Source organism: Salvelinus alpinus, chromosome 2 (assembly GCF_045679555.1).
Source record: "Salvelinus alpinus chromosome 2, SLU_Salpinus.1, whole genome shotgun sequence".
Classification (NCBI taxonomy): Eukaryota; Metazoa; Chordata; class Actinopteri; order Salmoniformes; family Salmonidae; genus Salvelinus; species Salvelinus alpinus.
Genome location: NC_092087.1, coordinates 9917108 through 9944970, shown reverse-complemented (window position 1 = coordinate 9944970; position 27863 = coordinate 9917108). Strand labels below are relative to the sequence as shown.

At 42.6% G+C, this 27863-nt stretch overlaps 2 protein-coding genes across 3 annotated transcripts; one reads left to right on the top strand and one right to left on the bottom strand.

Annotated features, from left to right (window-relative positions):
- Positions 1-56: 56 nt before the first annotated feature.
- Positions 57-11566, bottom strand: LOC139553580 (NLR family CARD domain-containing protein 3-like). The gene is made up of 5 exons (XM_071366075.1): positions 9786-11566; positions 9476-9649; positions 8124-8276; positions 5644-5690; positions 57-2561 (listed from the first exon to the last, which is right to left on the bottom strand). The coding sequence occupies exons 1-5, from the start codon at positions 11564-11566 to the stop codon at positions 2062-2064; spliced, it is 2655 nt and encodes an 884-aa protein (XP_071222176.1). The 3' UTR covers positions 57-2061.
- A 4667-nt stretch (positions 11567-16233) lies between these two features.
- On the top strand, positions 16234-27808 carry prr13 (proline rich 13). Of its 2 annotated transcripts, none has more exons than XM_071366162.1 (4): positions 16234-16464; positions 25874-25928; positions 26033-26538; positions 27333-27808. In XM_071366162.1, exons 1-4 carry the CDS (start codon positions 16444-16446, stop codon positions 27372-27374), a joined length of 624 nt encoding a protein of 207 aa, XP_071222263.1. In that variant the 5' UTR covers positions 16234-16443; the 3' UTR covers positions 27375-27808. The 2 variants fall into 2 exon arrangements, with proteins under 2 accessions (XP_071222263.1, XP_071222272.1); XM_071366171.1 differs by lacking the exon at positions 16234-16464 and adding an exon at positions 25417-25563.
- The last annotated feature ends 55 nt before the right edge of the window (positions 27809-27863 follow it).

Below are 27863 nucleotides of genomic sequence, written 5' to 3'. Positions count from 1 at the left end.
TTTTGGAGCTGCCTTACTCAAGAAAGCAAAAAAGAGACATGTTTGTATGCGTCTTCATTAACTCAATTATTTTATTTATTTTACATTGTTTGCAAACGGATATGTGACATGCATTAATGCCAAAATAACATGCAAAACAGGCAACAACAACAAACGTTTTTATTTTTTTAAGCTAAACAGGTGAATGACGCGTTGCCACTGCAAACAAGTGAAAGATAACACAATGCTTCAAATTAAAACCGAGATGACTGCATTAAAAGGTAAATAGGATAATTGAGCCTTGAAATCATATCGAGTTATATTTTTAACACTAGGCGACTGTCTGTCATTTTTGCCGCAATATGTTTCATGATGTGTGACAACATGTGCCCAATCTGTGATGTATTAGCTTTATTATTGGGTAAGCATAATAAGCACCTTCAATATTTGCAGCCATAGGTAATATCTCACTAGGAACTTATCTGTGGTCAGTATTGTTGTATAATTGTAATGTTAAGGTAAGATTTTAATGGAGAAAGCTGATCCTTGAGTAGCGCTGCTTTTCTTTTCGATCCTATCAATATCTACAGTCTAACGCAGCCTGGTCTCATAGACTAGACGTAACACAGGAAATAAAAAATAAAACACGTTTTACAAATTGGCAACATATCATACATTTTACAAATTCGTAACATATATGTTTCACAAATTCATAACATATCATACGACATGGATGATGGAAATCCACAAGTTATTACTAATACATACCATACAAAACATAACATATCATTTTGGGCTCCCGAGTGGCGCAGAGGTCTAAGGCACTGCATCTCAGTGCTAGAGGTTTCACTACAGACCCTGGTTTGATTCCAGGCAGTATCACAACAGGCTGTGATTGGGAGTCCCATAGGGACCAGCGTCGTCCAGGTTAGGGTTTGGCTGGGGTAGGCTATCATTGTAAGTAAGCATTTGCTCTTAACTGACTTGCCTAGTTAGATAAAGGTTAAATAAAAAATCATACTAAATGGAGCGTATTGAATTGATCTACAGAATAATACGAAATACACTGAGACCAGGTTGTCTAACGATACACTTCATGAAAGCTGGTAGCGTACGATCATCGTATTGTTTTAAGTTAGGCTACATCGCAAGTGGGAAACGAGGCTCAGGTAATTTACCAATACCCTGAAATTCCCTGGAGTGACCAGAGGGTGGCGGTATACCCCTACCCCCGTAAATTGGGTTTAGGGATAGGCATTCAAACTGACTAGGAACATAAGTGTATATAGTAATATACCGTAGAAACATACATGTTTTTTCAATTAGGGCCCGGTTTCCCAAAAGCATCTTAAGGCTAAATTCATCGTTAGAACGTTCGTAAAACCATATTTACATTACCGAGCGTTTCCCAAAACCGTCTTTATTAACATTGCACTTGAAATTGCTCGTAATCTAACGCCTACCTCAGACAACTCGTAGAACAGCTAAATCCGTCGTTAGATCACCGTTTGTCCTCTCGCGTCACTTTACACACAGAAAATCTACGCTAAACATAGAATGAAGATGTTTATCTGTCTATCTGTGACCACCAAAAAACTTCATAGTTGAATATAAATAGCTTAAAAAGTTTGCAATGTTAAAAACAAGCGAAGCAAAATAACTGAATTATATAATAGCTCGATTATTAGGCTATATATTGACATCACTTTCATGTATGCTCAATCGATAGACCTACCTAGTATTAAACCAGTAGACTCTGTCTGAGCTGTTTCAATATTCGTAGGCCTATCTATTGGGTCTATAGGCTACTATTATCTAACCTAACCAATAACCTGAAGGTCAATACATTAGGTCTATGGCAATGTCGCTTAACTTCCTTCTTCATGTTTAATTATTTTTAATTGTATAATATCTGTAGGCCTACTTGAATACATAATATGCTACATAACATTTTCTTCTATTGATGGGAAACTATATTTTGTACCAAAGAATAAGGAAGATGGATTTGAATAGCCAGATTTACCTGGAAGGTCCAGTTGCTAAGAAAGTCGATTTTAGAGACCAGGCTTCTAACAATAAGGTCTAGCAGCTCGAGCTAAAAATCACTCGGCACAGGGACACTGTCTCCTCAACCAAAAACCCTGGATAGAGGGGCTCTTTGAATGTAGTGTGGAATGTGTGCAGGTGGGTCAGTGTGTCAGAGGAGATGCTATAGAAGGTAAGAGAACCAGCCTGATAGTCCAGATACACTCCAACTCTATTGGAGTAAGGGGCCAGTATGGTAGTGTGATTACCATTGTGCCAGGCAGTGTAACCATCACTATAGCATCCCAGACCCCAAGATATGTCATTGCTTCCAAGTAGATTGGAATCAAAACAGCTTTTTCTTTTATAGGTCACTGCCAAACGAGTTTTTTCCCCACTCCACTCTACCTCCCAGTAACAACGCTCAGTCAGACCCTCTCTACACAGCACCTGTGGCCGGTCCTTAAATCTCTCCACCGATGTCACTTTTCTGTTGTCCTCAGACAGCATGAGCTGTCTGCTTGCTGTGTTTGGATCCAGTGTGAGTTCACAGGCATCTGATGGTGAAACCAACAAAACATATTATAAGTTATAATTGTCCAATCTAGTCAACTAACATAATTCACTGGTCTCCAGCTTCATATCACACCATAAACAATATTGGTTATTTATCTATGCATAGTCACTTCACCCCTACCTACATGTACAAATTACCTCAACTAACCTGTACCCCCACACACTGACTCGGTACCGGTACACTCCTGTATATAGCCTTGTTATTGGTTATGTTATTGTGTTACTTTTTGTATTTATTTTTATTTGGTTGATATCTAACTGTAGACCAATCTCTGTATTTAACACTTCTTTGTTCTTTGGCTGAAATTGAGAATTAAAGAATGGTCACTTAGAATCCCCAACCTTGAAACTCACCAATTGCCTATGGTCTTTTACTATTTAAAAAATTGTGAATGCTCAAGTGCGTGCACACATAGGAGGTACCGTGAAAATAACGTGCCAGGCCAATGGAAATCAGAGGCCCGTCCAACTGATTTGTTCTGGCACTGGCCCTGGGTCACTAGAGCAGGGATAGGTAACCCTGGCCCTGGTCCATAGGCACTTCATGTTTTTGATTTAACAGACCTGGACCAGGCGGTGTCAGAGAAAGGCCCCCAAAAATTGTCAAAGACTCCAGTCACCCTAGACATAGACTGTTCTCTCTGCTACTGCACGGCAAGTGGTACCGGAGCGCCAAGTCTAGCACCAAGAGGCTCCGTAACAGCTTCTACCCCTGTATATAGCCTCGACATTGACTCGGTACCGTAACACCCTGTATATAGCCTCCACATTGACTCGTACCGGTACCCCCTGTATATAGCCTCCACATTGACTCGTACCGGTACCCCCTGTATATAGCCTCCACATTGACTCGTACCGGTACCCCCTGTATATAGCCTCCACATTGACTCGGTACCAGTAACCTCTGTATATAGCCTCCACATTGACTCGGTACCAGTACCACCTGTATATAGCCTCCACATTGACTCTGTACCGGTACCCCCTGTATATAGCCTCCACATTGACTCTGTACCGGTACCCCCTGTATATAGCCTCCACATTGACTCTGTACCGGTACCACCTGTATATAGCCTCCACCTTGACTCTGTACCGGTACCACCTGTATATAGCCTCCACCTTGACTCGGTACCTGTACCCCCTGTATATAGCCTCCACCTTGACTCGTACCGGTACCCCCTGTATATAGCCTCCACATTGACTCTGTACCGGTACCACCTGTATATAGCCTCCACCTTGACTCTGTACCGGTACCACCTGTATATAGCCTCCACCTTGACTCGGTACCTGTACCCCCTGTATATAGCCTCCACATTGACTCGTACCTGTACCATCTGTATATAGCCTCCACCTTGACTCGGTACCGGTACCACCTGTATATAGCCTCCACATTGACTCTGTACCAGTACCACCTGTATATAGCCTCCACCTTGACTCGGTACCTGTACCCCCTGTATATAGCCTCCACATTGACTCGGTACCTGTACCCCCTGTATATAGCCTCCACATTGACTCGGTACCTGTACCCCCTGTATATAGCCTCCACATTGACTCGTACCGGTACCATCTGTATATAGCCTCCACCTTGACTCGTACCAGTACCACCTGTATATAGCCTCCACATTGACTCGTACCGGTACCACCTGTATATAGCCTCCACCTTGACTCGTACCAGTACCATCTGTATATAGCCTCCACCTTGACTCGGTACCGGTACCACCTGTATATAGCCTCCATATTGACTCGTACCAGTACCATCTGTATATAGCCTCCACCTTGACTCGTACCAGTACCATCTGTATATAGCCTCCACCTTGACTCGGTACCGGTACCACCTGTATATAGCCTCCACATTGACTCGTACCGGTACCATCTGTATATAGCCTCCATATTGGCTTGGTACTGTAACATCCCTGTATACAGCCTCCACATTTACTCTGTACTGGTACCATCTGTATATAGCCTCCACCTTGACTCGTACCAGTACCATCTGTATATAGCCTCCATATTGGCTTGGTACTGTAACATCCCTGTATACAGCCTCCACATTTACTCTGTACTGGTACCGGTGTGGTGCCTAGTTGGAACAAAATCCTGCAAACTTGCGTCACTCCAGGGCTGAATTCCAAACACTTAACAGACACACCCTCTCCCCTCAGCCCTCAAATAAAGTGGACACTTTTGATGACGCATCATGACGTCTGACAAGTGTACACTTGCAGGGCAAGGGGCGAGGAAGGAAGGAATTAATTTTAAATGGAACCGCTCTTTCCCGGAAATTCATCACTTGTTCATCCAGCGATTATTGTTTTTTCTGCCACCGGTAGCTTGTTGGTGCTTTATATACCCTACAGTCAATTATAATTGCATGTCTACTTATATTAACTGTATAATTATTAATATACGCCTACTGTATGATAGCTTGCAAATTAATTAGCTAACTAACGTTTGCCTGCCTAGCTGGAACTTCTGAAGAATTTCCAAATGCTAACCAAACGAAAAAAACATCATTACTTTTACGAAACGTGCTTGTGCATTAGTAGCACAATTTCTAACTTATTTAAATTTGTTTTTACTTACACTTGTATGTTGACTCCATATTGACGTTGAGGTTAAGTTTTGGTGAACTTTTCTTAGCGGATGTACAATCACCGCGAATTGAATTATGGTGTGTTTCAGGCCCTGAAGTGAACAGAATTGTGCACTCGCAAACTCCATTAAAAAGGAAGGCAGAGGGACTTACGTTGCAAACTTCTCTTGCTTGGCTGATAATTTGGAACGATGACAAATATGGCCGCGGGGATTCCCCCAAGGGTTTAAGGCGAGGGTAAGTGGACGAGGGTGTGTCTTTAATGAGTTTGAAACGCTGCCTAGGAACAGGGTTGTCTAGCCCTGCCCTAGAGTCTAGGAAGAAATGCAGCCTAGGAACAGGGTTGCCTAGCCCTGCCCTAGAGTCTAGGAGGAAACGCAGGTCACTATATGGAACTTGAATCAGAACTTTGCATCAGAGCCTCCACAGCCCTGTTTCAGCTCAATACATTTTTACCTTAAGCATTCATCACTTACATTTTTTAAGCCCTGGTTGTAACCGGCGCGCTTCACCATTGTCCAAACTGTAAAAAAAATAAAAATAAAAATAAAAAAGGATTAATAATGATTCATATATATCAGACTACACACATGAAGTGTTGGGATTAGTTACTCGTTACATCTAACAATATTACAGACAATACTACTGGAAAGTTAAAAAAAATCTAAAAATCTCACTGTTTGTTTAACTGTCGGGAGGAACAAGGCGAGCGGAGCACACTCTACATCTGATAGGCTGGCTACTAACTCAGGTTTGATCACTAGTGTCTCCTTCCATCTGATAGGCTGCTTACTAACTCAGGTTTGATCACTAGTGTCTCCTTCCATCTGATAGGCTGCTTACTAACTCAGGTTTGATCACTAGTGTCTCCTTCCATCTGATAGGCTACCTACTAACTCAGGTTTGATCACTAGTGTCTCCTTCCATCTGATAGGCTGCTTACTAACTCAGGTTTGATCACTAGTTCCTCCTTCCATCTGATAGGCTACCTACTAACTCAGGTTTGATCACTAGTGTCTCCTTCCATCTGATAGGCTGCTTACTAACTCAGGTTTGATCACTAGTTCCTCCTTCCATCTGATAGGCTACCTACTAACTCAGGTTTGATCACTAGTGTCTCCTTCCACCTGATAGGCTACCTACTAACTCAGGTTTGATCACTAGTTCCTCCTTCCATCTGATAGGCTACCTACTAACTCAGGTTTGATCACTAGTGTCTCCTTCCATCTGATAGGCTACCTACTAACTCATGTTTGATCACTAGTGTCTCCTTCCATCTGATAGGCTACTTACTATCTCAGGTTTGATCACTAGTGTCTCCTTCCATCTGATAGGCTACCTACTAACTCAGGTTTGATCACTAGTGTCTCCTTCCATCTGATAGGCTGCTTACTAACTCAGGTTTGATCACTAGTGTCTCCTTCCATCTGATAGGCTACTTACTATCTCAGGTTTGATCACTAGTGTCTCCTTCCATCTGATAGGCTACCTACTAACTCAGGTTTGATCACTAGTGTCTCCTTCCATCTGATAGGCTACCTACTAACTCAGGTCTGATCACTAGTTCCTCCTTTCATCTGATAGGCTACTTACTAACTCAGGTTTGATCACTAGTTCCTCCTTCCATCTGATAGGCTACCTACTAACTCAGGTTTGATCACTAGTGTCTCCTTCCATCTGATAGGCTACCTACTAACTCAGGTTTGATCACTAGTGTCTCCTTCCATCTGATAGGCTACCTACTAACTCAGGTCTGATCACTAGTTCCTCCTTTCATCTGATAGGCTACTTACTACTCAGGTTGGAGCACTAGTTCTTCCTTTGATCTGTGGCGCTGCTTTCCTGTGCTGGTCTGCAAGTGATGCGCTACATATGGGCTGCTTAATTAGCCATATATACTATAAGACAAACAGATGTACAGATGTCCTATCTTTTCATTCAAAATCTTTCTCTCAAGCCGCCAGGCACGCACTCACATGCATGCAGACACGCAGGCACACATCACAGACAAACTGAAATGGTCCATCAACACAGACAGTAACAGGACAACAACCACCCGAGCCACTGCCTGTTCACACCGCTATCATCCAGAAGGCGAGGTCAGTACAGGTGCATCAAAGCTGGGACTGAAAGAATGAAAAACAGCTTCTATCTCAAGGCCATCAGACTGCTAAACAGCAATCACTAACTCAGAGAGGCTGCTGCCTACATTGAGAACCAATCACTGGCCACTTTAACAAATTGATCTCTAGCCACTTTAAACAATGCCACTTTAAATAATGCCACTTTAATCATGTTTACATATCTTACATTACTCATATCATATGTATATACTGTATTTTATACCATCTATTGCATCTTGCCTATGCTGCTCGGCCGTTGCTCATCCATATACTTATATGTACATATTCTCATTCACCCCTTTAGATTTGTGTGTATTAGGTAGTTGTTGTGGAATTGTTAGATTACATGTTAGATATTACTGCATTGTCGGAACTAGAAGCACAAGCATTTCGCTACACTCGCATTAACATCTGCTAACCATGTGTATGTGACCAATAAAATTTGATTTGATTTGATATGCATACAGACACGCAGGAACACACTCATATAAATACATGCAGACACACAGGAATACACTCATATGCATACAGACAGGCAGAAACACACTAATATCCATACAGACACGCAGGAACTCACTCATATGCATACAGACAGGCAGAAACACACTAATATCCATACAGACACGCAGGAACTCACTCATATGCATACAGACAGGCAGAAACACACTAATATCCATACAGACACGCAGGAACTCACTCATATGCACACAGACGTGCAAGAATGCACTCACATGCATGCAGACATGCAGGAACACACTCATTTGCATACAGACACGCAGGAACACGCTCACATGCATGCAGACAATACTGATAGATACAAACACTCAAAATACTTTAGTTTCTCCAGTCCTGCAGAGAACAGCTTCAGAGCTGAGTCTTCTGGGTGATTGTAGCTTAGGTCCAGCTCTCTTAGATGGGAGGGGTTTGACTTCAGAGCTGAGGCCAGAGAAGCACAGCCTTCCTTTGTGACCAGGCAGCCTGACAGCCTGCAGAGAGTTGATCATCATTTCTACACGTAGAATTTCCACATTACACACCAAAATTATTTTATACACGGAATGCTAAAATCTAAAGTGGGCAGCTCTCTTTTCATTCTTTTTGCCAGATAAACAACTGCAATTCATTATTTTTTTTTACAAAAGAGAATGAGTGGTTTATTGTACATTGATTTGAGTTAATATATCTCTTCCTATAACGAACATGACAAGGAAGCAGTCTTTTTTATTATTATTTTTTTTTACCAATATACAGTGCAGTGAATACTCAGTTCTCATGGCCAAATATATTAGGCTGGTACACACTAAGAAAAGGGGGTTCCAAAGGGTTCTTTGGGAAGTGTGATGGTTCTATGTGGAACCATAATGACTCACAGAACTCTTTGAGACCTCTAAGGGTTCTTTGGGAAGTGTGATGGTTCTATGTGGAACCATAATGACTCACAGAACTCTTTGAGACCTCTAATGGTTCTTTGGGAAATGTGATGGTTCCATGTGAGACCTTTTAATCGTTCTTTGCGGTTCACAAAAGGGTCCTTTCCTCTTTGAGTGATAATTAAAATGTAGGGGTGGTGGCGCATTCTAATATTTTGGGGCGTGGTTTGCAAACACAGCTCTTTTTGTGCAGCTGTGAGTTCGAGTGTTTCCCAGTATATCTAATATGTTGTGTTAGGCCATCACATGACTATGGCCTGTGACTGTGTCTTGGGATAGCGTCATACACTGTATGTCCTTCTGTCAATTGAGAACGGTTGAGTAACTCAGTGGTTCATAATGATCTCCTCAGGGACTCCCTGCTGTTACAGAACTAACAAACCTGATTCAATTTTTTTAATTTTTTTATGTATATAATATGGATAGCCAGAATAAAAAAAATATGTATGGTTCTTCAATAGGATCTATCTCTATAGAACCATTCTCCATAAAGGTTTGATAAAGAACCATAGAAAGGGGAACCCTTTTTTGGGTGATTAGGAAAGGGTTCCTTATAGCACCATATAGGTTCCAATTAGAACCTTATTAGCATGGTTCTTTATAGAACATTCATAAAACGTTCTATAAAGAACCAAAAAGGCATCACTATGGCAACAAGCCAAAGAACCTTTTTTTTTGGCACAGAAGCGTTTGTGTTTAGTGTGTATCAGCATACAGTATATAAACACGTTAAACTATAATAAGTACATGTTGACCTCAGTGTCTCCAGTTGACAGTGTGGACTCTCCAGTCCAGCAGACAGCAGCTTCACTCCTGAATCCTGCAAGTCATTGTTACTCAGGTCCAGCTCTCTCAGTTGGGAGGAGTTTGAGCTGAGAGCCGAGGCCAGAGAAGCACAGCAGCTCTCTGTGAGGTTACATCCATTCAGCCTAAATGGAAAATAGGAAATGTTCACAATTGTATGTGTGCCATGTTATTTGAATAAAAACAGTAATTATGTTTTATTGTGGTGTAAATACAAATATTATTTCAGATGTTTATGTTTTCTAATATCCATGTACTCACAGAACTGTTCTGGAGGCTTTGACCACTGGCAGCAGCCTAACAAGACCTTCCTCTGATCTGGAGTATTTCTTCAGGTCAAACACATCCAGCTTCTCTTCTGAAGTCAGCAACACAAAGACCAGAGCTGACCAATGAGCAGATGAGAGGCTGGCTTCTGAGAGACTTCCTGATCTCAGGTAGCTTTGGATCTCCTCCACTAAAGAATGGTCATTCAACTCATTCAGACAGTGGAACAGATTGATGCATCTCTCTGAGGTGGGCTTGTCCCTGATCTTTGCCTTGATGTACTTGACAATCATTTCATTGGTCTGTGAGTTGCTACTTGTCTGTGTCAGTAGGCCTCGTAGGAGAGTCTGATTGGACTTCAGTGAGAGGCCCAGAAGGAAGCGGAGGAACAGGTCCAGGTGTCCACTCTCACTCTCTAAAGCCTTATCCACTGCACTCCTTGCCAGGTCGATTAGACGGTTGTCAATAGACAGTGTCCGCAGCTTGGCAGAGGTTGATTGCGGTTTGGCCATTAGATTCACGTTGTTGTTGATGACTGAGAGGAACACATACACAGCAGCCATGAACTCCTGGATGCTCAGATGAACAAAGCAGTAAACCTTCTCCTGGTACAGCCCACACTCCTCTCTGAAGATCTGTGTGCACAGTCCCGAGTACACTGATGCCTCTCTGACATCAATACCACATTCTTTCAGGTCTTCCTCATAGAAAATCAGATTGCCTTTCTCCAACTGTTGGAAAGCCAGTTTTCCCAGGGACATAATGCTCTCTTTATCCCAGTGTTGATCAATCTGCTCTTTCCCTTCAAACTTCACCATTGTCTGTTTGGACTGAAATATGAGGAAGTACATGTACATCTCAGTCAGAGTCTTGGGCATCACTCTTTTTTCTGTCTTCATTATGTTCTCAAAAACTGAAGCAGAAATCCAACAGAAGACGGGTATGTGGCACATAATGTGGATGCTCCTTGATATCTTGATATGTGAGATGATTCTGCTGACCAAATTCTCATCACTGATTCTCTTCCTGAAGTACTCCTCCTTCTGTGGATCATTGAACCCTCGTACCTCTGTCACCTGGTCAACACACCCCGGAGGGATCTGATTGGCTGCTGCAGGTCGGGAGGTTATCCAGAGGAAAGCAGAGGGAAACAGATTCCCCTTGATGAGATTTGTCAGCAACACGTCCACTGAGGTAGACTCTGTGACATCAAAACAGATCTTGTTGTTCTTGAAGTCTAGAGGAAGTCGACACTCATCCAGACCATCAAGGACAAACAGAACGTTGTACTTGTCATAGTTAGAGATTCCTGATTCTTTGGTTTCCATAACAAAGCGATGAAGAAGTTCCATCAAGCTGTGGTTTCTCTCCTTCATCAAATTCATCTCCCGAAAAGAAAGTGGAAATATGAATTGAAGCTCCTGGTTTGCTTTCCCTTCAGCCCAGTCCAGAATGAACTTCTGCACAGAGACTGTTTTTCCAATGCCAGCGACACCCGTTGTCAGCACAGTTCTGATAGATTTGTCTTGTCCAGGTAAGGGCTGAAAGATGTCATTGCATTTTATTGGTGTCTCATGTGTTGCTGGTCTCCTGGATGCTGCCTCAATCTGTATCATCTCATTTTCATTATTGACTCCTCCACTTCTACCCTCTGTGATATAGAGCTCTGTGTAGATCTTACTGAGAAGTCTGGAGTTTCCTTGTTTAGCTATTCCCTCCAATACACATTCAAACTTATTTTTCAGATGAGATTTTAGCTTACGTTGGCTCTTCATGGCAGGTGTACCTAAAAAAAACAAAAAACAATGCAGAGGAATGATGATCAGAGGCTGATCGCTCCCGGTAATCCTTTTTACATTCATTCATATTTAATTGATTTCAATTTTTGTTCTTGCCATTTTGTATCAGCTTATTGTTATTTGTCTGCTTTTTTGAGAATTATTCATGAATCGGTCATCTTGAATGAAGCTTGGGGACTGTTTGGATTTTAAATGATTTGAATGCCTCAACACTGGCCCCGGTGTTGTCATTGGGTAGCTTGGTGAAACTATATTCTCAGAGTAGCTTCACCAACATTGACAGTTCATTGATTTGTTGTTGTCGTTTGTTTGTTTGTTTATGTATGCAAAATAAAGCTAAACTTAACTAAAACATACGTGTTACTAGAGTTTTGATTTACTGTATCCAGGATCTCAAGATGAAAGTCTGAAAGTTTGCACACAATATTTGCACATTGTTTTGCACATGTATTATATATTTAGCATAAGACTTAGATATAATTGACAGGTAATTGTACAATCTGATTATAAGCACCTAACCTTTAAACTAATGGGATTTTTAAGCCAACACACTTTGTTTGGCTCACATATCATAAATTGAGCCTTAAACTACATTTTGAGATATTTACTTTTCTCCAGTTTGTCAGCGAGGTCCTTCTGGTTAATGTTCCTCAGAATGTACAGTGTGATGTCCAGAGCACCCTCTCGGGCAATCCTCTCCGGCTTATCAACATCTTTATCCTCTGTCTGACTCCCGAAGAATACTGGGTGATCTGAACCCTCAGAACTTAGAATCCTGTTGATATTCTTCAACTCATTCTTCACAAATGTGATGGAATTTTCCTCAAGTGACTGAACACAAAAAAATACATGAATTCAGGTCAAAAAGAATACCAATGTAATTTCAGCATATTGTAATAGTACAAATAGTACAAATCATTTAATTTGTACTTTTCACGTTTCTTTACTGAGGTAATCGAGACCAATGTAAAACATCTCACTTTTAGTATAGCGGGCAGGTCTGGTTGATGACTCTGGGCAGACTGACCACTAGGAATCTCTGACTTTGGTCTGTTCTGTTGGTGTCTGTGGACAAAACACAAGATTATACACCTTACCCTACATACAGTAACTGGAAGATGTACTCACACACACGGACGGGCGGACAGACGGGCACGCGCGCACACACACACACACACACACACACACACACACACACACACACACACACACACACACACACACACACACACACACACACACACACACACACACACACACACACACACACACACACACACACACACACACACACACACACACAGTGTACAAAAACACATGCACTCACACACACATGTACACACACACAAACTGTCATGGATGATCTACCTGTGTAATACATTTCTCATACCTTTGTTTAGTAGATCCATCTCTCTTCCTGAAACCCTCTGGATGTTCCATAGATTGGTCACTCTTCATGGACACACAGCTAGTTACAGGTGAGACTGGTCTCTCCTGCTGGATTGGGCTTCAACACAACAGAGACAGTCAGCCGCTAATCTGTTCTGTGTAATGATGATGATGTCACAAACTGTAAAGGTTCAGACAGAACATACATGTACGCTATTGTAGACACACCCACACGCACACAACCACACACACACACAGATACACACACACACACAGATACACACACACACACACACACACACACACACACACACACACACACACACACACACACACACATAGGCTACAGTGTACAAAAACACATGCACTCACACACACATGTACACACACACAAACTGTCATGGATGATCTACCTGTGTAATACATTTCTCATACCTTTGTTTAGTAGATCCATCTCTCTTCCTGAAACCCTCTGGATGTTCCATAGATTGGTCACTCTTCATGGACACACAGCTAGTTACAGGTGAGACTGGTCTCTCCTGCTGGATTGGGCTTCAACACAACAGAGACAGTCAGCCGCTAATCTGTTCTGTGTAATGATGATGATGTCACAAACTGTAAAGGTTCAGACAGAACATACAGTGGGGCAAAAAAGTATTTAGTCAGCCACCAATTGTGCAAGTTCTCCCACTTAAAAAGACGAGAGAGGCCTGTAATTTTCATCATAGGTACACTTCAACTATGACAGACAAAACGAGAAAAAAAATCCAGAAAATCACATTGTAGGATTTTTAATGAATTTATTTGCAAATTATGGTGGTATTTAAGTATTTGGTCACCTACAAACAAGCAAGATTTCTGTCTCTCACAGACCTGTAACTTCTTCTTTAAGATGCTCCTCTGTTCTCCACTCGTTACCTGTATTAATGGCACCTGTTTGAACTTGTTATCAGTATAAAAGACACCTGTCCACAACCTCAAACAGTCACACTCCAAACTCCACTATGGCCAAGACCAAAGAGCTGTCAAAGGACACTAGAAACAAAATTGGTTTGGTTGGTTTGAAGCTTGGTTTGAAGAAATCAACTGTGGGAGCAATTATTAGGAAATGGAAGACATACAAGACCACTGATAATCTCCCTCGATCTTGGGCTCCACGCAAGATTTCACCCCGTGGGGTCAAAATGATCACAAGAACGGTGAGCAAAAATTCCAGAACCACACGGAGGGACCTAGTGAATGACCTGCAGAGAGCTGGGACCAAAGTAACAAAGCCTACCATCAGCAAGGGCATTGAAGATGAAACGTGGCTGGGTCTTTCAGCATGACAATGATCCCAAACACACCGCCCGGGCAACGAAGGAGTGGCTTCGTAAGAAGCATTTCAAGGTCCTGGAGTGACCTAGCCAGTCTCCAGATCTCAACCCCATAGAAAATCTTTGGAGGGAGTTGAAAGTCCGTGTTGCCCAGCAACAGCCCCAAAACATCACTACTCTAGAGAAGATCTGCATGGAGGAATGGGCCAAAATACCAGCAACAGTGTGTGAAAACCTTGTGAAGACTTACAGAAAACGTTTGACCTCTGTCATTGCCAACAAAGGGTATATAACAAAGTATTGAGAAAAACTTTTGTTATTGACCAAATACTTATTTTCCACCATAATTTGCAAATAAAGTCATAAAAAATCCTAAAATATGATTTTCTGGATTTCTTTTTCACATTTTGTCTGTCATAGTTGAAGTGTACCTATGATGAAAATTAAAGGCCTCTCTCATTTTTTTAAGTGGGAGAACTTGCACAATTGGTGGCTGACTAAATACTTTTTTGCCCCACTGTACATGTATGCTATTGTAGACACACACACACACACAGAGACACAGACAGACGGACGGACAGACAGACACAAACACACACATGGACACACAGACACACGCACACACAAACACACACATGGACACACACACACACACACACACACACACACACACACACACACACACACACACAGACAGACAGACAGACAGACAGACAGACAGACAGACAGACAGACAGACAGACAGACAGACAGACAGACAGACAGACAGACAGACAGACACAAACACAGACAAACACACACACATACAGACACTCTCTCTCTCTATCTATCCCTTTCCTCCCACCTTTCAGCTTTTGAGTTGGTGTCATGTTCTCCAGAGAGACTCATCTTAGAGGCAGTGGCCCACTGCTCTCTCTCCTCAGAGAGACTCATCTTAGAGGCAGTGGCCCACTGCTCTCTCTCCTCAGAGAGACTCATCTTAGAGGCAGTGCCCCACTGCTCTCCCTCCTCAGAGAGACTCATTGAACCTAACCAAAGACATGGAGCAAAACGTTACAGTAACGTTAGGCAAAAATACAGACGGTCATTAAACACAACAGTTGAAGCACAATGAGGCACAATAACATTAGCCATACAAAGCTCCTCTGATCCAAGGTCAATGGTAGCTTATTGGTTAGAGCGTTGGGCCAGTAACCAAAAGGTTGCTGGATTGAATCCACGAGCTGACAAGGTAAGAAGCTGTCATTCTTCCTCTGTTATCTTCCACCAGGGGTCCCCAACAACAAGGTGACCTTTTTACCGCCCTACCCGGTAGTGATGAGTCATGACAGCGGTCAAATTCAAATTCCACGGTAATCTCCTTTTATTCACTCTGGACATTGTATTAGTAGTACCCAACTCGCTCATGATCATCAGGTCGCTAATGGCCTGGTAGTCAGGGATCTATCGTCCCTCTAACAACTCTGACATAAATGCAAATTAGATGAAAAATCACATCAAACACTTATCATCAAAACAGTATCCTGCTTTTAAAACTCACTTTCACTGTGATCAATCAATTTGAAGAAGGTGATGCTTTCTAAGGTGATGATTAATTAAAACCACCCATATGCATATTAGAGTTTATTCATATGCACATTAGAGTTTATTCATATGCACAGGCCTTTATGAGCACAAGCCCGAAAAAAAAAAAACTGATATAAAATAATCAAAATAATCATCGTAGATGGACTGGTTAATATATTCTACCATCCAAACCTTACATCCAAGAGTCTGGAAGAGAATTTGTAGGCCAATTTCATTTTCAATAGTCTAGTAATAGGGAATTTGTTATATTATCATGTCTAATAGGCTGACACGTTAGCTGTAATAGCTACAGAATATTTCAATCTCACCACTGGGTGCGTTTCCAACTCCAACACTTCTCCTTCTTGTCTTTCTCGAGCTTGTAGAGAAAGAGGCTGTCAACAGTTTCATTAAATGTTTTGTTGTGAAAACATGAGACTATCGATGTTCCCGAACAGTTTTCCAAATGAAGCGCGCATCTGGACACTCGCCCACTCAGGTCAGAGTGTTATCGTCATCCGAAGGGAAAAGACGAACGTTTCGGAGGACTTTTTATTTTTCAACAGTAACACGTATGTCTGAATGTTGTGCCTGCATCAAAATGTAAGTTGCAGGGAAGGGTTTATTGGGGGGGGGGGTTTACATGCTGTGTAATAATAGGTAATTACCACTAATTATTTCCTGTTACTTTGATAAGTTTCAGCCATTTGTTCTACTGTATAACTGTTACTATTCTTCAATGTTAAGAGTTACCAATCCTACGTTGTGTATTGTTTATCGAGCTGGGACCGAAAGACTGAAAAACAGCTTCAATCTCAAGGCCATCGGACTGTTAAATAGCCATCATTAGCCAGCTACCATCAGGCTACTCAACCATGCACCTTAGAAAGCTGTGTCTTCAGAAAATATTAAAGACTTTTTCCCCTTGACTTTTTCCACATTTTGTTACGTTACAACCTTATTCTAAAATGGATTACATGTTTCCCCCCCCCCTCATCAATCTACACACAATACCCCATAATGACATCACAATACCCCATAATGACAAAGCTAAAACAGGTTTGTAGAACATTTTGCAAATATATTACAAATAAAAAACGGAAATATTACATTTACATAAGTATTCAGACCCTTTGCTCTACTGAAGCACCTTTGGCAGTGATTACAGCATCGAGTCTTTTTGGCTATGATGCTACAAGCTTGGCACACCTGTATTTGGGGAGTTTCTCCAATTCTTCTCTGCAGATCCTCTCAAGTTCTGTCAGGTTTTATGGGAAGCGTTGCTGCACAGCTGTTTTCAGGTCTCTCCAGAGATGTTCGATCGGTTTCAAGTCTGGGCTCTGGCTGGGTCACTCAAGGACATTCAGAGACTTGTCCTGAAGCCACTCCTGCGTTGTCTTGACTGTATGCTTAGGGTTGTTGTCCTGTTGGAAGGTGAACCTTCACCCCAGTCTGAGGTCCTGAGCGCTCTGGAGCAGGTTTTCATCAAGGATCTCTCTGTACTTTGCTCCATTCATCTTTCCCTTGATCCTGACTAGTCTCCCAGTCCCTGCTGCTGAAAAACATCCCCACAGCACGATGCTGCGACCACCATGCTTCATCGTAGGGATAGTGCCAGGTTTCCTCCAGATGTGAAACATGGAATTCAGGCCAAAGAGTTCAATCTTGGTTTCATCAGACCAGAGAATCTTGTTTCTCATGGTCTAAGAGTCTTTAGGTGCCTTTTGGCAAACTCCAAGTGGGCTGTCATGTGCCTTTTACTGAGGAGTGGCTTCCGTATTGCCACTCTACCATAAAGGCCTGATTGGTGGAGTGCTGCAGAGATGGTTGTCCTTCTGGAAGGTTGTCTCATCACAGAGGAACTCTAGAGCTCAGTCAGAGTGGCCTCCCGAGTGGTGCAGTGGTCTAAGGCACTGCATCGCAGTGTTAGCTGTGCCACTAGAGATTCTGGGTTAGAGTCCAGGCTCTGTCGCAGCCGGCCGCGACTGGAGCGGCGCACAATTGGCCCAGCATCGTCCGGGTTAGGGGAGGGTTTGGCTGGCAGGGATGTCCTTGTCCCATCGCACACTAGCGACTCGTGTGGCGGGCCAGGCGCAGTGCACGCTGACACAATCGCCAGGTGTACGGTGTTTCCTCCGACAAATTAGTGCGGCTGGCTTCCGGGTTAAGTGTGCATTGTGTCTAGAAGCAGTTAGGCTTGGTTGGGTTGTGTTTTGGAGGACGCACGGCTCTCGACCTTCGCCTCTCCCGAGTCCGTACGGGAGTTGCAGTGATGAGGCAAGACTGTAACTATCAATTGGATACCATGAAATTGGGGAGAAAAAGAGTGACCATCGGGTTCTTGGTCACCTCCCTGACCAATGCCCTTCTCCCCCATTTAATTTTTTTTAAATTGAACCTTCATTTAACCAGGCAAGTCAGTTAAGAAGAAATTCTTATTTACAATGACGGCCTACACCGGCCAAACCCGGACAACGCTGGGCCAATTGTGCACCACCCTATGGGACTCCCAATCACAGCCAGTTGTGATACAACCTGGATTTGAACCAGGGTGTCTGTAGTGACACCTCTAGCACTGAGATGCAGTACTTTAGACTGCTGCGCCACTCAGGAGCCCAATTTCTATGTTTGGCCGGGCGCCCAGCTCTAGGAAGAGTTTGGGTATTTCCAAAATTCTTCTATTTAAGAATGATGAAGGTCACTGTGTTCTGGGGGACCTTCAATGCGGCATACATTTTTAGGTACCCTTCCCCAGATCTGTGCCTCGACACAATCCTGTCTCGGATCCCTACGGACAATTCCTTCGACCTCACGGCTTGTTTTTTTCTCTGACATGCACTGTCAACTGTGGGACATTATATAGACAGGTGTCTTTCCAAATCATGTCCAATCAATTGAATTTACCACAGGTGGACTCCAATCAAGTTGTAGAAACATCTCAAGGATAATCAACGGAAACAGGATGCACCTGAGCTCAATTTCGAGTCTCATAGCAAAGGGTCTGAAAACCTATGTTAATAAGGTATTTCTATTTATTATTTTTAATAAATCAGCAAAAAATTCTAAAAACCTGTTTTCACTTTGTCATTATGGGGTATTGTGTGTAGATTGCTGAGTAAAAAAAATGGTTTTAATCAATTTTATAATAAGGCTGTTACATAACAAAATGTGGAAAAAGTCAAGAGGTCTGAATACTTTCCAAAGGCCCTGTGCATAGACATGGAATCACTGGCCACTTTAATAATGGAACATGTGTATATACTGTATTCTATTCTACTGTATTTTAGTCAATGTCACTCGGACATTGCTCAACCTAATTCCATTCTTATACTTTTAGATGTGTGTGTATTGTTGTGAATTGTTAGATACTACTGACACTGTTGGAGCTAGGAACACCAGCATGCTGATACACCCTTAATAGCATCTGCTGTGGATATATGGATATGACCAATAACATTTGATTTAATTGTGTCATATGTAGTATTATTCTGTACTGCCATAAGTGCTATTATTGCATTGGTTGCACAAGTACTTTTGCAGAAGTGGGATTAATTGTTGTATTGGTAAGTATAGTATTTTGCATGAACACGCTACCACAGCGTTTTCCATAGTGGCCTTTATTAAGGGGTTTTATTGCGCTATCATCTGCGAGCTTCTAGGGTCATCTCAAGACAGTTCCTGGAGCTCATGTGCAGAGTAATATACGACCCTTTGGTGCCAGGGCAGACATGATAAATCTTGACCCTTTGGTGCCAGGGCAGACATGATAAATCTTGACCCTTTGGTGCCAGGGCAGACATGATAAATCTTGACCCTTTGGTGCCAGGGCAGATATGATAAATCTTGACCCTTTGGTGCCAGGGCAGACATGATAAATCTTGACCCTTTGGTGCCAGGGCAGACATGATAAATCTTGACCCTTTGGTGCCAGGGCAGGCTTGATAAATCTTGACCCTTTGGTGCCAGGGCAGACATGATAAATCTTGACCCTTTGGTGCCAGGGCAGACATGATAAATCTTGACCCTTTGGTGCCAGGGCAGACATGATAAATCTTGACCCTTTGGTGCCAGGGCAGACATGATACATCTTGACCCTTTGGTGCCAGGGCAGACATGATAAATCTTGACCCTTTGGTGCCAGGGCAGACGTGATAAATCTTGACCCTTTGGTGCCAGGGCAGACATGATAAATCTTGACCCTTTGTCAATCCAAGTAATTCGTTTTTCTCTCTCTCTCTCTCTCTCTCCAAGAGGTGAATGTTGAAGTTTATTTTTTATATTGATGCTGTGTTTATAGACCTTTATAGACATGTTATAAGTGTAATGCCATTTAACATTTACTCATGTACATATATGTACATTGCATAGTTACAACCCTTAACTAATACTGTTTACATGTGTTCATATCTTTGTTTTATAGAACCACAAAAATAAGATTCCAAGTCATTCAGATTTCCAAAATCATATTAACATCCTCAAATGGAAACAGCTGTCTGTGTGTCTGTGTGTGGTGGTGACTATCAAGAGTACAGTGATGGACCTCAACATCATGTTCTAACAGGACAGCACTATAGAGGACAGAACCAGACCAATCAGTTAGAAGCGAGTGAGTGAGGGCATTCACAGCCGACCGCTCAGACGGGTGAGGGCATTCACGGCCGCCCGCTCAGACGGGTGAGGACATTCACGGCCGCCCGCTCAGACGGGTGAGGGCATTCACGGCCGCCCGCTCAGACGGGTGAGGGCATTCACGGCCGACCGCTCAGACGGGTGAGGGCATTCACGGCCGCCCGCTCAGACGGGTGAGGGCATTCACGGCCGCCCGCTCAGACGGGTGAGGGCATTCGCGGCCGACCGCTCAGACGGGTGAGGGCATACCAGCCAACCGTTTTTACGTGGTCCTTCTCGACGGATTTAGTGACCTACTGTTTTTTTACATGGTCTGTAAGTTCTCCGGATTTAGCGACCAATAGTTTTTACAATATGTTACGTTTCATATGGTATGTAATCATTTTGTGGATTTCCATCACCAATTTCGTATGATATGCTACGAATTACAATTTGTATTATATGTCACGAATTTGCTAAACTTACAATATGTTCCGAATTTGCACACGTACAATATGTTACGAATTCCCTAAACTTACAATATGTTACGAATTTGCTAAAAATATGTTATGAATTCTAGCTAGGAGGCTAATGTTAGCTAGCTCGCTAACTATAGCTACGCTAGGGGTTAGGGTTAAGGTTAAGTTTAGGAGTTAGGTTAAAGAGTTAAGGTTAGGTGTTAGGTTAGGGTTGGGGGAAGGGTTATCTAAAAGGGTTAAGGTTATGGGAAAGGTTAGCTAACATGCCAAGCAGTTGCAATGTAGCTAAAAAGTTGATATTTAGCTAAAATGCTAAAGTTGTCAGTGATGAGATTTGAACTCGCAATTTACAAATAATTTGTACACTGCAAATTGACTGCAAGAAGCCCAAACAGATACAGTATTTAGCAAAAACATAAAAATATCAAACCTTGATTACTTTGGGATATGACTACATAGTCTCTCTATTTATGCTTGGGAATACTTGGTAACAGATTTCCGAAATTAAAAAGGATTCCACAATACAATCCATATGCTTTTATGTAATACATTTGGTTCCTTACCTTGTTATGGCTAGAATCACAACTCGAACATCAGGACATCAAATCCCTGAAATATCTTCATGGTCTGTTCTTGAAGACTGCTTGAGAAAATTTGTTTGTGCACCTCTGAGATAGCATATCGCTCTTTCACCTTCTGGGTTGGGCAGCCAGCTGACCTTTGGATACCATAATACCACCAGCAATACATCATGTCAGCAAGGGAATGTTCTGGGTGTACAATTGTTGTTTATATTTATGGCAATGAATCATCTTTGAAACATCAACCCAACGGTAAAACTGTCCACACGGACTATTCCTTGGGGGTAGTATTGTAGCGAATTCCAGGGGCAGTTCCGACTGGAATCAAACCCAGGTCCAGTCGCTGTCAAACCATTACGCCGAGATATCTTAACCTCTTGATAAGGTCGCTATAGTGTTGGTTTAAGGTCGCTACACTACCAACTTATTTTCGGAGAGTGTGCCCCCATGCTTCTCTATACCAAGTCCCTCACGCATATCACGCCTCTCCGATGGCCTCACAGGCATCATTACCACTTCTGACACCAATGTAGCGAATTGGGAGGTAGCCCCGATCAGAACTCAAAACCAGCTCCAGCGACTGTCAACCCAACACCTGTTATGCCAAGAGTTCCACACCTCTTAACGAGGTTGGTATGTGTTGGGTTAAGGTTACTAAAGTATTTATATGTCGTTTTTTTTTGTAAAAGGAGAGTATTTCTGTTACATGTATTTGAAATATGTATTTCAGTTACTTCTGAGTATTTAGTCATTTGAGGATTTGAGGGCCCATGCCAAATCTTTTCAACCTCCTGAGGGGGAAGAGGTGATGTCGCGCCTTCTTCGCGACTGTACGAGTGTGAGTGGACCATGTTAAGTCCTTAGTGATTTGGACACCGAGGAACTTGAATCTCTCGATCCGCTCCACTACAGCCCCGTTGATGTGGATGGGGGTGTGCCTCCCCTTTTGGTTACTGGTCCAATGTTATTAACCGCTAGGCTACCTGCCAACCCACATTCTTCTAATATTAGGCTCAGGGCATGTTTGTGATTGTAGGCTATGATGTAGTTTATTTGTATCTTTATTTAACTAGGCAAAGCAGTTAAGAACAAATTCTTATTTTCATTGACGGCCAAGGGAACAGTGGATTAACTGCCTGGTTCAGAGGAAGAACGGCAGATTTTCACTTTGTCAGCTCGGGGATTCAATCTTGCAACCTTTCGGTTACCATTCCAATGCTCTAACCACTAGGCTACCTGCCGTCCCATGTAGGGTTAATAGACTGTGTAATGATTAATACTGTCAATTTTAGTATCATCAGAGTGAGAGCTGTAGCGGGTAATAGGATTGCAACAGGTTTGGGAACCTAGGTAAAATGTGTTTTATACTGGATATTCTCTATTGTCTCCTCAATAGCTACTGAACCAAGTATGCCATGACTATGAAAATAGATATATTCTGAATCGGGGGAGGATGGACAACAATTCCAGGCTTAAAAGATAATCTAACAATAATTTCAACAACAACAAAAAAGCTAAGGATTTTTGGCCATCCTCCCCAGAATATATAATTTTCATAGTCATGACACGCTTTGTGGAAGAGCTTTTGAAGATTGAAAGCAAAAGAACTAACAACAAAAAAAAGATCATTTCAACAACAATAAAAAAGCAGTGGATTTTTATCCATCCTCCCGATTCGGAATATACACTATGTGGACACCTTGTGGACACTATGTGGACACTATGTGGACACCTTGTAGACAATATGTGGACTCCTGCTCGTCGAACATCTCATTCCAAAATCATGGTAATTAATATGGAGTTCATCCACCCCTTTGCTGCTATAAAAGCCTCCACTCTTCTGGGAAGGCTTTCCACTAGATGTTGGAACGTTGCTGCGGGGACTTGCTTCCATTCAGCCACAAGAGCATTAGTGAGGTCGGGCACTGATGTTGGGCGATTAGGCCTGGCTCGCAGTCAGCGTTCCAATTGATCCCAAGGGTGTTCGATGGGGTTGAGGTCAGGGCTCTGTGCAGACCAGTCAAGTTCACACCGATCTCGGAAAAACATTTCTGTATTGACCTCACTTTGTGCACAAGGGCATTGTCATGCGGAAACAGGAAAGGGCCTTCCCCAAACTGTTTCCACAAAGTTGGAAGCACAGAATCGTCTAGAATGTCATTGTATACTGTAGCATTACGATTTCCCTTCACAGGAACTAAGGGGCCCGAACCATGACAAAACAGCTGCAGGCCATTATTCCTTTTCCACCAAACTTTACAGTTGGCACTATGCATTCGGGCTTGTAGCGTTCTCCTGGCATCCGTCAAACTCAGATTTGTCTGTCGGACTGCCAGATGGTGAAGCGTGATTTATCACTCTAGAGGACACGTTTCCACTGCTCCAGAGTCCAATGGCAGCGAGCTTTACACCACTCCAGCCGACGCTTGGCATTGCGCATGGTGATCTTAGGCTTGGGACATCTTGAAGCTCCAGATGAACAGTTATTGTGCTGACATTGCTTCCAGAGGCAGTTTGGAGCTCTATAGTAAGTGTTGCAACTGAGGACAGACAATTTTTATGCGCTGCGCGCTTCATCACTCGGCGGTCCCATTCTGTGAGCTTGTGTGGCCTACCACTTAACGGCTGAGCCGTTGTTGCTCCTAGACATTTCTACTTCACAATAACAGCACTTACAGTTGAATGGGGCAGCTCTAGAAAAGCATACATTTGACGAATTGACTTGTTGGAAAGGTGGCATCCTATGACAGTGCCAAGTTAAAAGTCACTGAGCTCTTCATTACAGGTCATTCTACTGCCAATGTTTGTCTATGGAGATTGCATGGCTGTTTTCTCGATTTTATACACCGGTCAGCAACGGGTGTGCTGAAATAACTGAATCCAACTAATTTGTAGGTTGTCCACATACTTTTGGCCATGTAGTGTATAATTTTCATAGTTATGGCACACTTTTTCTAGGAGCTTTTGAAGATTTAAAAAACAGAAATCTTATTATTTTAAAAAGTATTAAAAAAAGGTGTGGATTTTTCTACATCCACCCTGATTCAGAATACACCATCTCATAGTCATGTTCAATAGCTATAGATAAGAGAAATCCGAATATCCAATATAAAACACATTTGACCTTGGTGAGGAGGGGCGGCAGGTAAGCCAGCTAGTGGTTAGAGCGTTGGGCCAGTAACCGAAAGGTTGCTAGCTCCAATCCCCGAGCTGACAATGTAAAAATATGTCGTTCTGCCCCTGAGCAAGGCAGTTAACCCACCAGTTAACTCTGACTCAGAGGGGTTGGGTTAAATGCGGAAGACACATTTCAGTTGAAGGCATTCAGTTGTACAACTGACTAGCTCTTTCCCTTAAAAACTACAATAAAGGGACCAGATCACTGCAATAGCCTAGACATTGAGAAACCCAATTCGATTGAAACACTGCTCCTTTTTTTGGCGCTATGGTATCTTCTACATTTCTTCAAGACTGCAGAATCTGAACTTTGTCTACGCGTCATATGTTATCTTCTCGCATATTACTGTAGCACGTATGTTCATTATGTTATGGGTTTGTCTGACAAGAAGCACATATTTTACGACACTTTTACGCATTCTGTCCAATAGGCCTACCCATAGAGTTGCGCACCTACATGTTATGGGGTTGTCTGATGATAAGCACATCTTTTACGACAAGTTTACGCATTCTGTCCAATCGGCCTACCCATAGAGTTGTGTGCGCATACTGCGCACCTACAGTGTCCTATTGAAATCCACTTGACTGTAATGTCCAATTGTGCAATAGCCTACAATTCAGTATTGTTGAGTTGAATTTCCTAGGTGTGTTTACCTATCCATTACCAACGATATAATCGCAATACATAATATCGAGGAGACTGGTGAGAGAGCACACGTAACATTTTATTGACGGGCGGGGCTTGCTTGCCAATTCCGAGGATTGTATTTCCTTGCTAGTCACACCCCTATCCGGAAGAGAAACAGCAACGAATTCGTGAGAAACTTTGTCAGATCGACATCAAGAAGCTACCGCAGGTATGAAAGTCAAACTGCAGATCGTTGAGAAGCATTAAATGTGTTATCTACATAGGATAATCGACAGTATTTCTTATAGAATCAAATTATTGTATAGTAACTTGTCGATATTTTGTTATAATTGGCCAAGCTCTATAGTGGACTAACCTGTTCATGTTATGTGTATCGTGGGAAGGTGGTTGTGATACATCCACTCGATGTTGCTATCATTAGAATAGGCTATTTAATAACTGGACTATGAATAAGTTGCATTTAATTTTACCTGTCTGCTATTTGTTTGTTTAAAGTACTTTGTTTTTGTTTCTTCCAGGAGATCATCACTTTTTCATACTCATATTCAGGACACAACATGTGGCCTAACCAAGGTAGGTAGAATATATTAATACTATATTATGCCATAACTATCTTCATGTTATCGCCAAAGTTATATCAGTCGGATATATTACAACGTTTATGAAATCCTGTTCAGGTCCCCCTGGCCAGAACCCGGCCTTCCCCCCAGCCTACAACCCTGCATTCCCTTCTGGTCCAAACCCAGCACACCCTCAAGGCCAGAACCCCATGTACGCACCTGGCACAAACCCGGCTTATCCCCCCGGTATGGCCCCTGGTATGGCCCCCGGTATGCCCCCTGGTATGGCCCCCGGTATGGCCCCCTGTATGAATCCTGCCATGCCTCCAGGATCCATGCCTTACGGACAACACCCAGGAGGGCAATACCCAGGAGGACAACACCCTTATCCAGCTGGACCAGGTGCACCTGGTTACCCAGGAGTTCACCCAGGGCCCTACCCTGGTGGGGTCCATCCAGGTGGAGTCTACCCCGGGGGCATGCATCCCGGCATGGCTGGGGGTGTGGCGGGATTCGGGATGGGAGTCCCTGGACACAAGGCGCACAAAAAAATGAAGAAGGCGAAGGGGAAGAAGGCGCACAAAGCCGACAAACACCTGAAGCATCATGGAGGCCACAGGAAGGTGGGTGTCTCTCTCTGTTTGTTTGTGTGTCAATCAATAACAGGGAGGGTCTGTGGATTTTGAGTGCAGTTGACAGGTGACTGTACCTCCCACTGATGGTACCATGACTCACTCCGTTCTTCCCAATTGGCACCCTATTCCCTATAGTGCCCAGGTCATAAGTAGTGCAATAGGGTGCCATTTGGGATCAGGCCACTGTGTGTACTCTAAGTTGAGTCTGGTCCCCTCTGAGGTATTTTATTGACCTGTTTTCCTGCATTTATTTTAACATACTCACACGACTTAGGTAGACTGGAAAATGAGGCTCTTGCCGTGAGAACTAATAATTTGTGTGTGTGTGTATCAAACTTTTTGTTTATTTGTGTGAGTATCTCGTTTCTCATCCTGCTGTCAAAAAATGTTATTGTTTTGTTGTGAGAGAGTGAGGCTTGCCTGAGAGGGAGTAGAGCTGTCACCGTGCTTCTGCCTGTATCTTTTGAAACATGTCTACCCCCGGAACTTAATTGAGCATCTGATGCAATAATTTATTTCTGGGTTTCCGAGGTTCTGTCCACCTATTTTCTTCTTGTTTCATTGTGGGGTTGTGTGAGTGATGCCGCCTTTCTTTATTCAGTCGTCGAGATGATAACGAGTTACGTACTAGCTCTTACTAGCACGGATTTCACCGATTAGCTTCTTTTATTGAGGAACTTACAACTGTTATGTGGTCGTCTTACCTAGTTGAATGAACTGACTGTAAGTCACTGTAAGAGAGTCTGCTAAATGACCAAAATGCTCATGTTTTTCCTCCCCAGCACTCTTCAAGCAGTAGCAGCAGCAGCAGCGACGAGGAGTGATGTCACCAACAACATCCAACACAGTGTCAGAAAGACATCCTTGAATGAAATGGGAAAATGGCCTCTTCTTCTACCTAAATTGCAATGAGGTTGAAGGAATGTGTTGGGATGGGGGGGGACGGACTATTATTAAGAATGAAAAATTTATTGGAAAATGATTTGAATATTAATTGTATTACACTAACAAAAGTATGTATAATGAACACAATTATGCCTTCATAGTCTTAACATTTAGGGATAGGCCTATGAATGTGTGCACAGTCATGAGGATATGCACTATCATGTATAATATTATGCCTTTACACTGATGAGAAGTAATATTTCAAATGGTTGATTATATTTCCAACTATAAATAATATATAGGCTATGAGTGAGAGAGATGTGTGGAATTTCCCCAGTAAAAAAACAAATAAATATTTATTTTAATACTGGAATGATTGAATTTTGAAGTACTGTATTTACATCACAATATTTATCGGTGTGACTTTA

What these genes read in the sequence shown, in the direction of transcription:
- LOC139553580 (XM_071366075.1), bottom strand. Translation starts at nt 11,566, where the DNA reads ATGAAGAGCCAACGTAAGCTAAAATCTCATCTGAAAAATAAGTTTGAA. An exon ending in TGTCAACTGGAGACACTGAG is followed by an intron (nt 8,277 to 9,475) that starts GTCAACATGTAC and finishes AACTCTCTGCAG; the next exon opens with GCTGTCAGGCTGCCTGGTCA. An exon ending in ACAACCAGGGCTTAAAAAAT is followed by an intron (nt 2,562 to 5,643) that starts GTAAGTGATGAA and finishes TTTCACCATCAG; the next exon opens with ATGCCTGTGAACTCACACTG.
- prr13 (XM_071366162.1), top strand. Translation starts at nt 16,444, where the DNA reads ATGTTGTGCCTGCATCAAAAT. An exon ending in TGTTGTGCCTGCATCAAAAT is followed by an intron (nt 16,465 to 25,873) that starts GTAAGTTGCAGG and finishes TGTTTCTTCCAG; the next exon opens with GAGATCATCACTTTTTCATA. An exon ending in CAACATGTGGCCTAACCAAG is followed by an intron (nt 25,929 to 26,032) that starts GTAGGTAGAATA and finishes AATCCTGTTCAG; the next exon opens with GTCCCCCTGGCCAGAACCCG.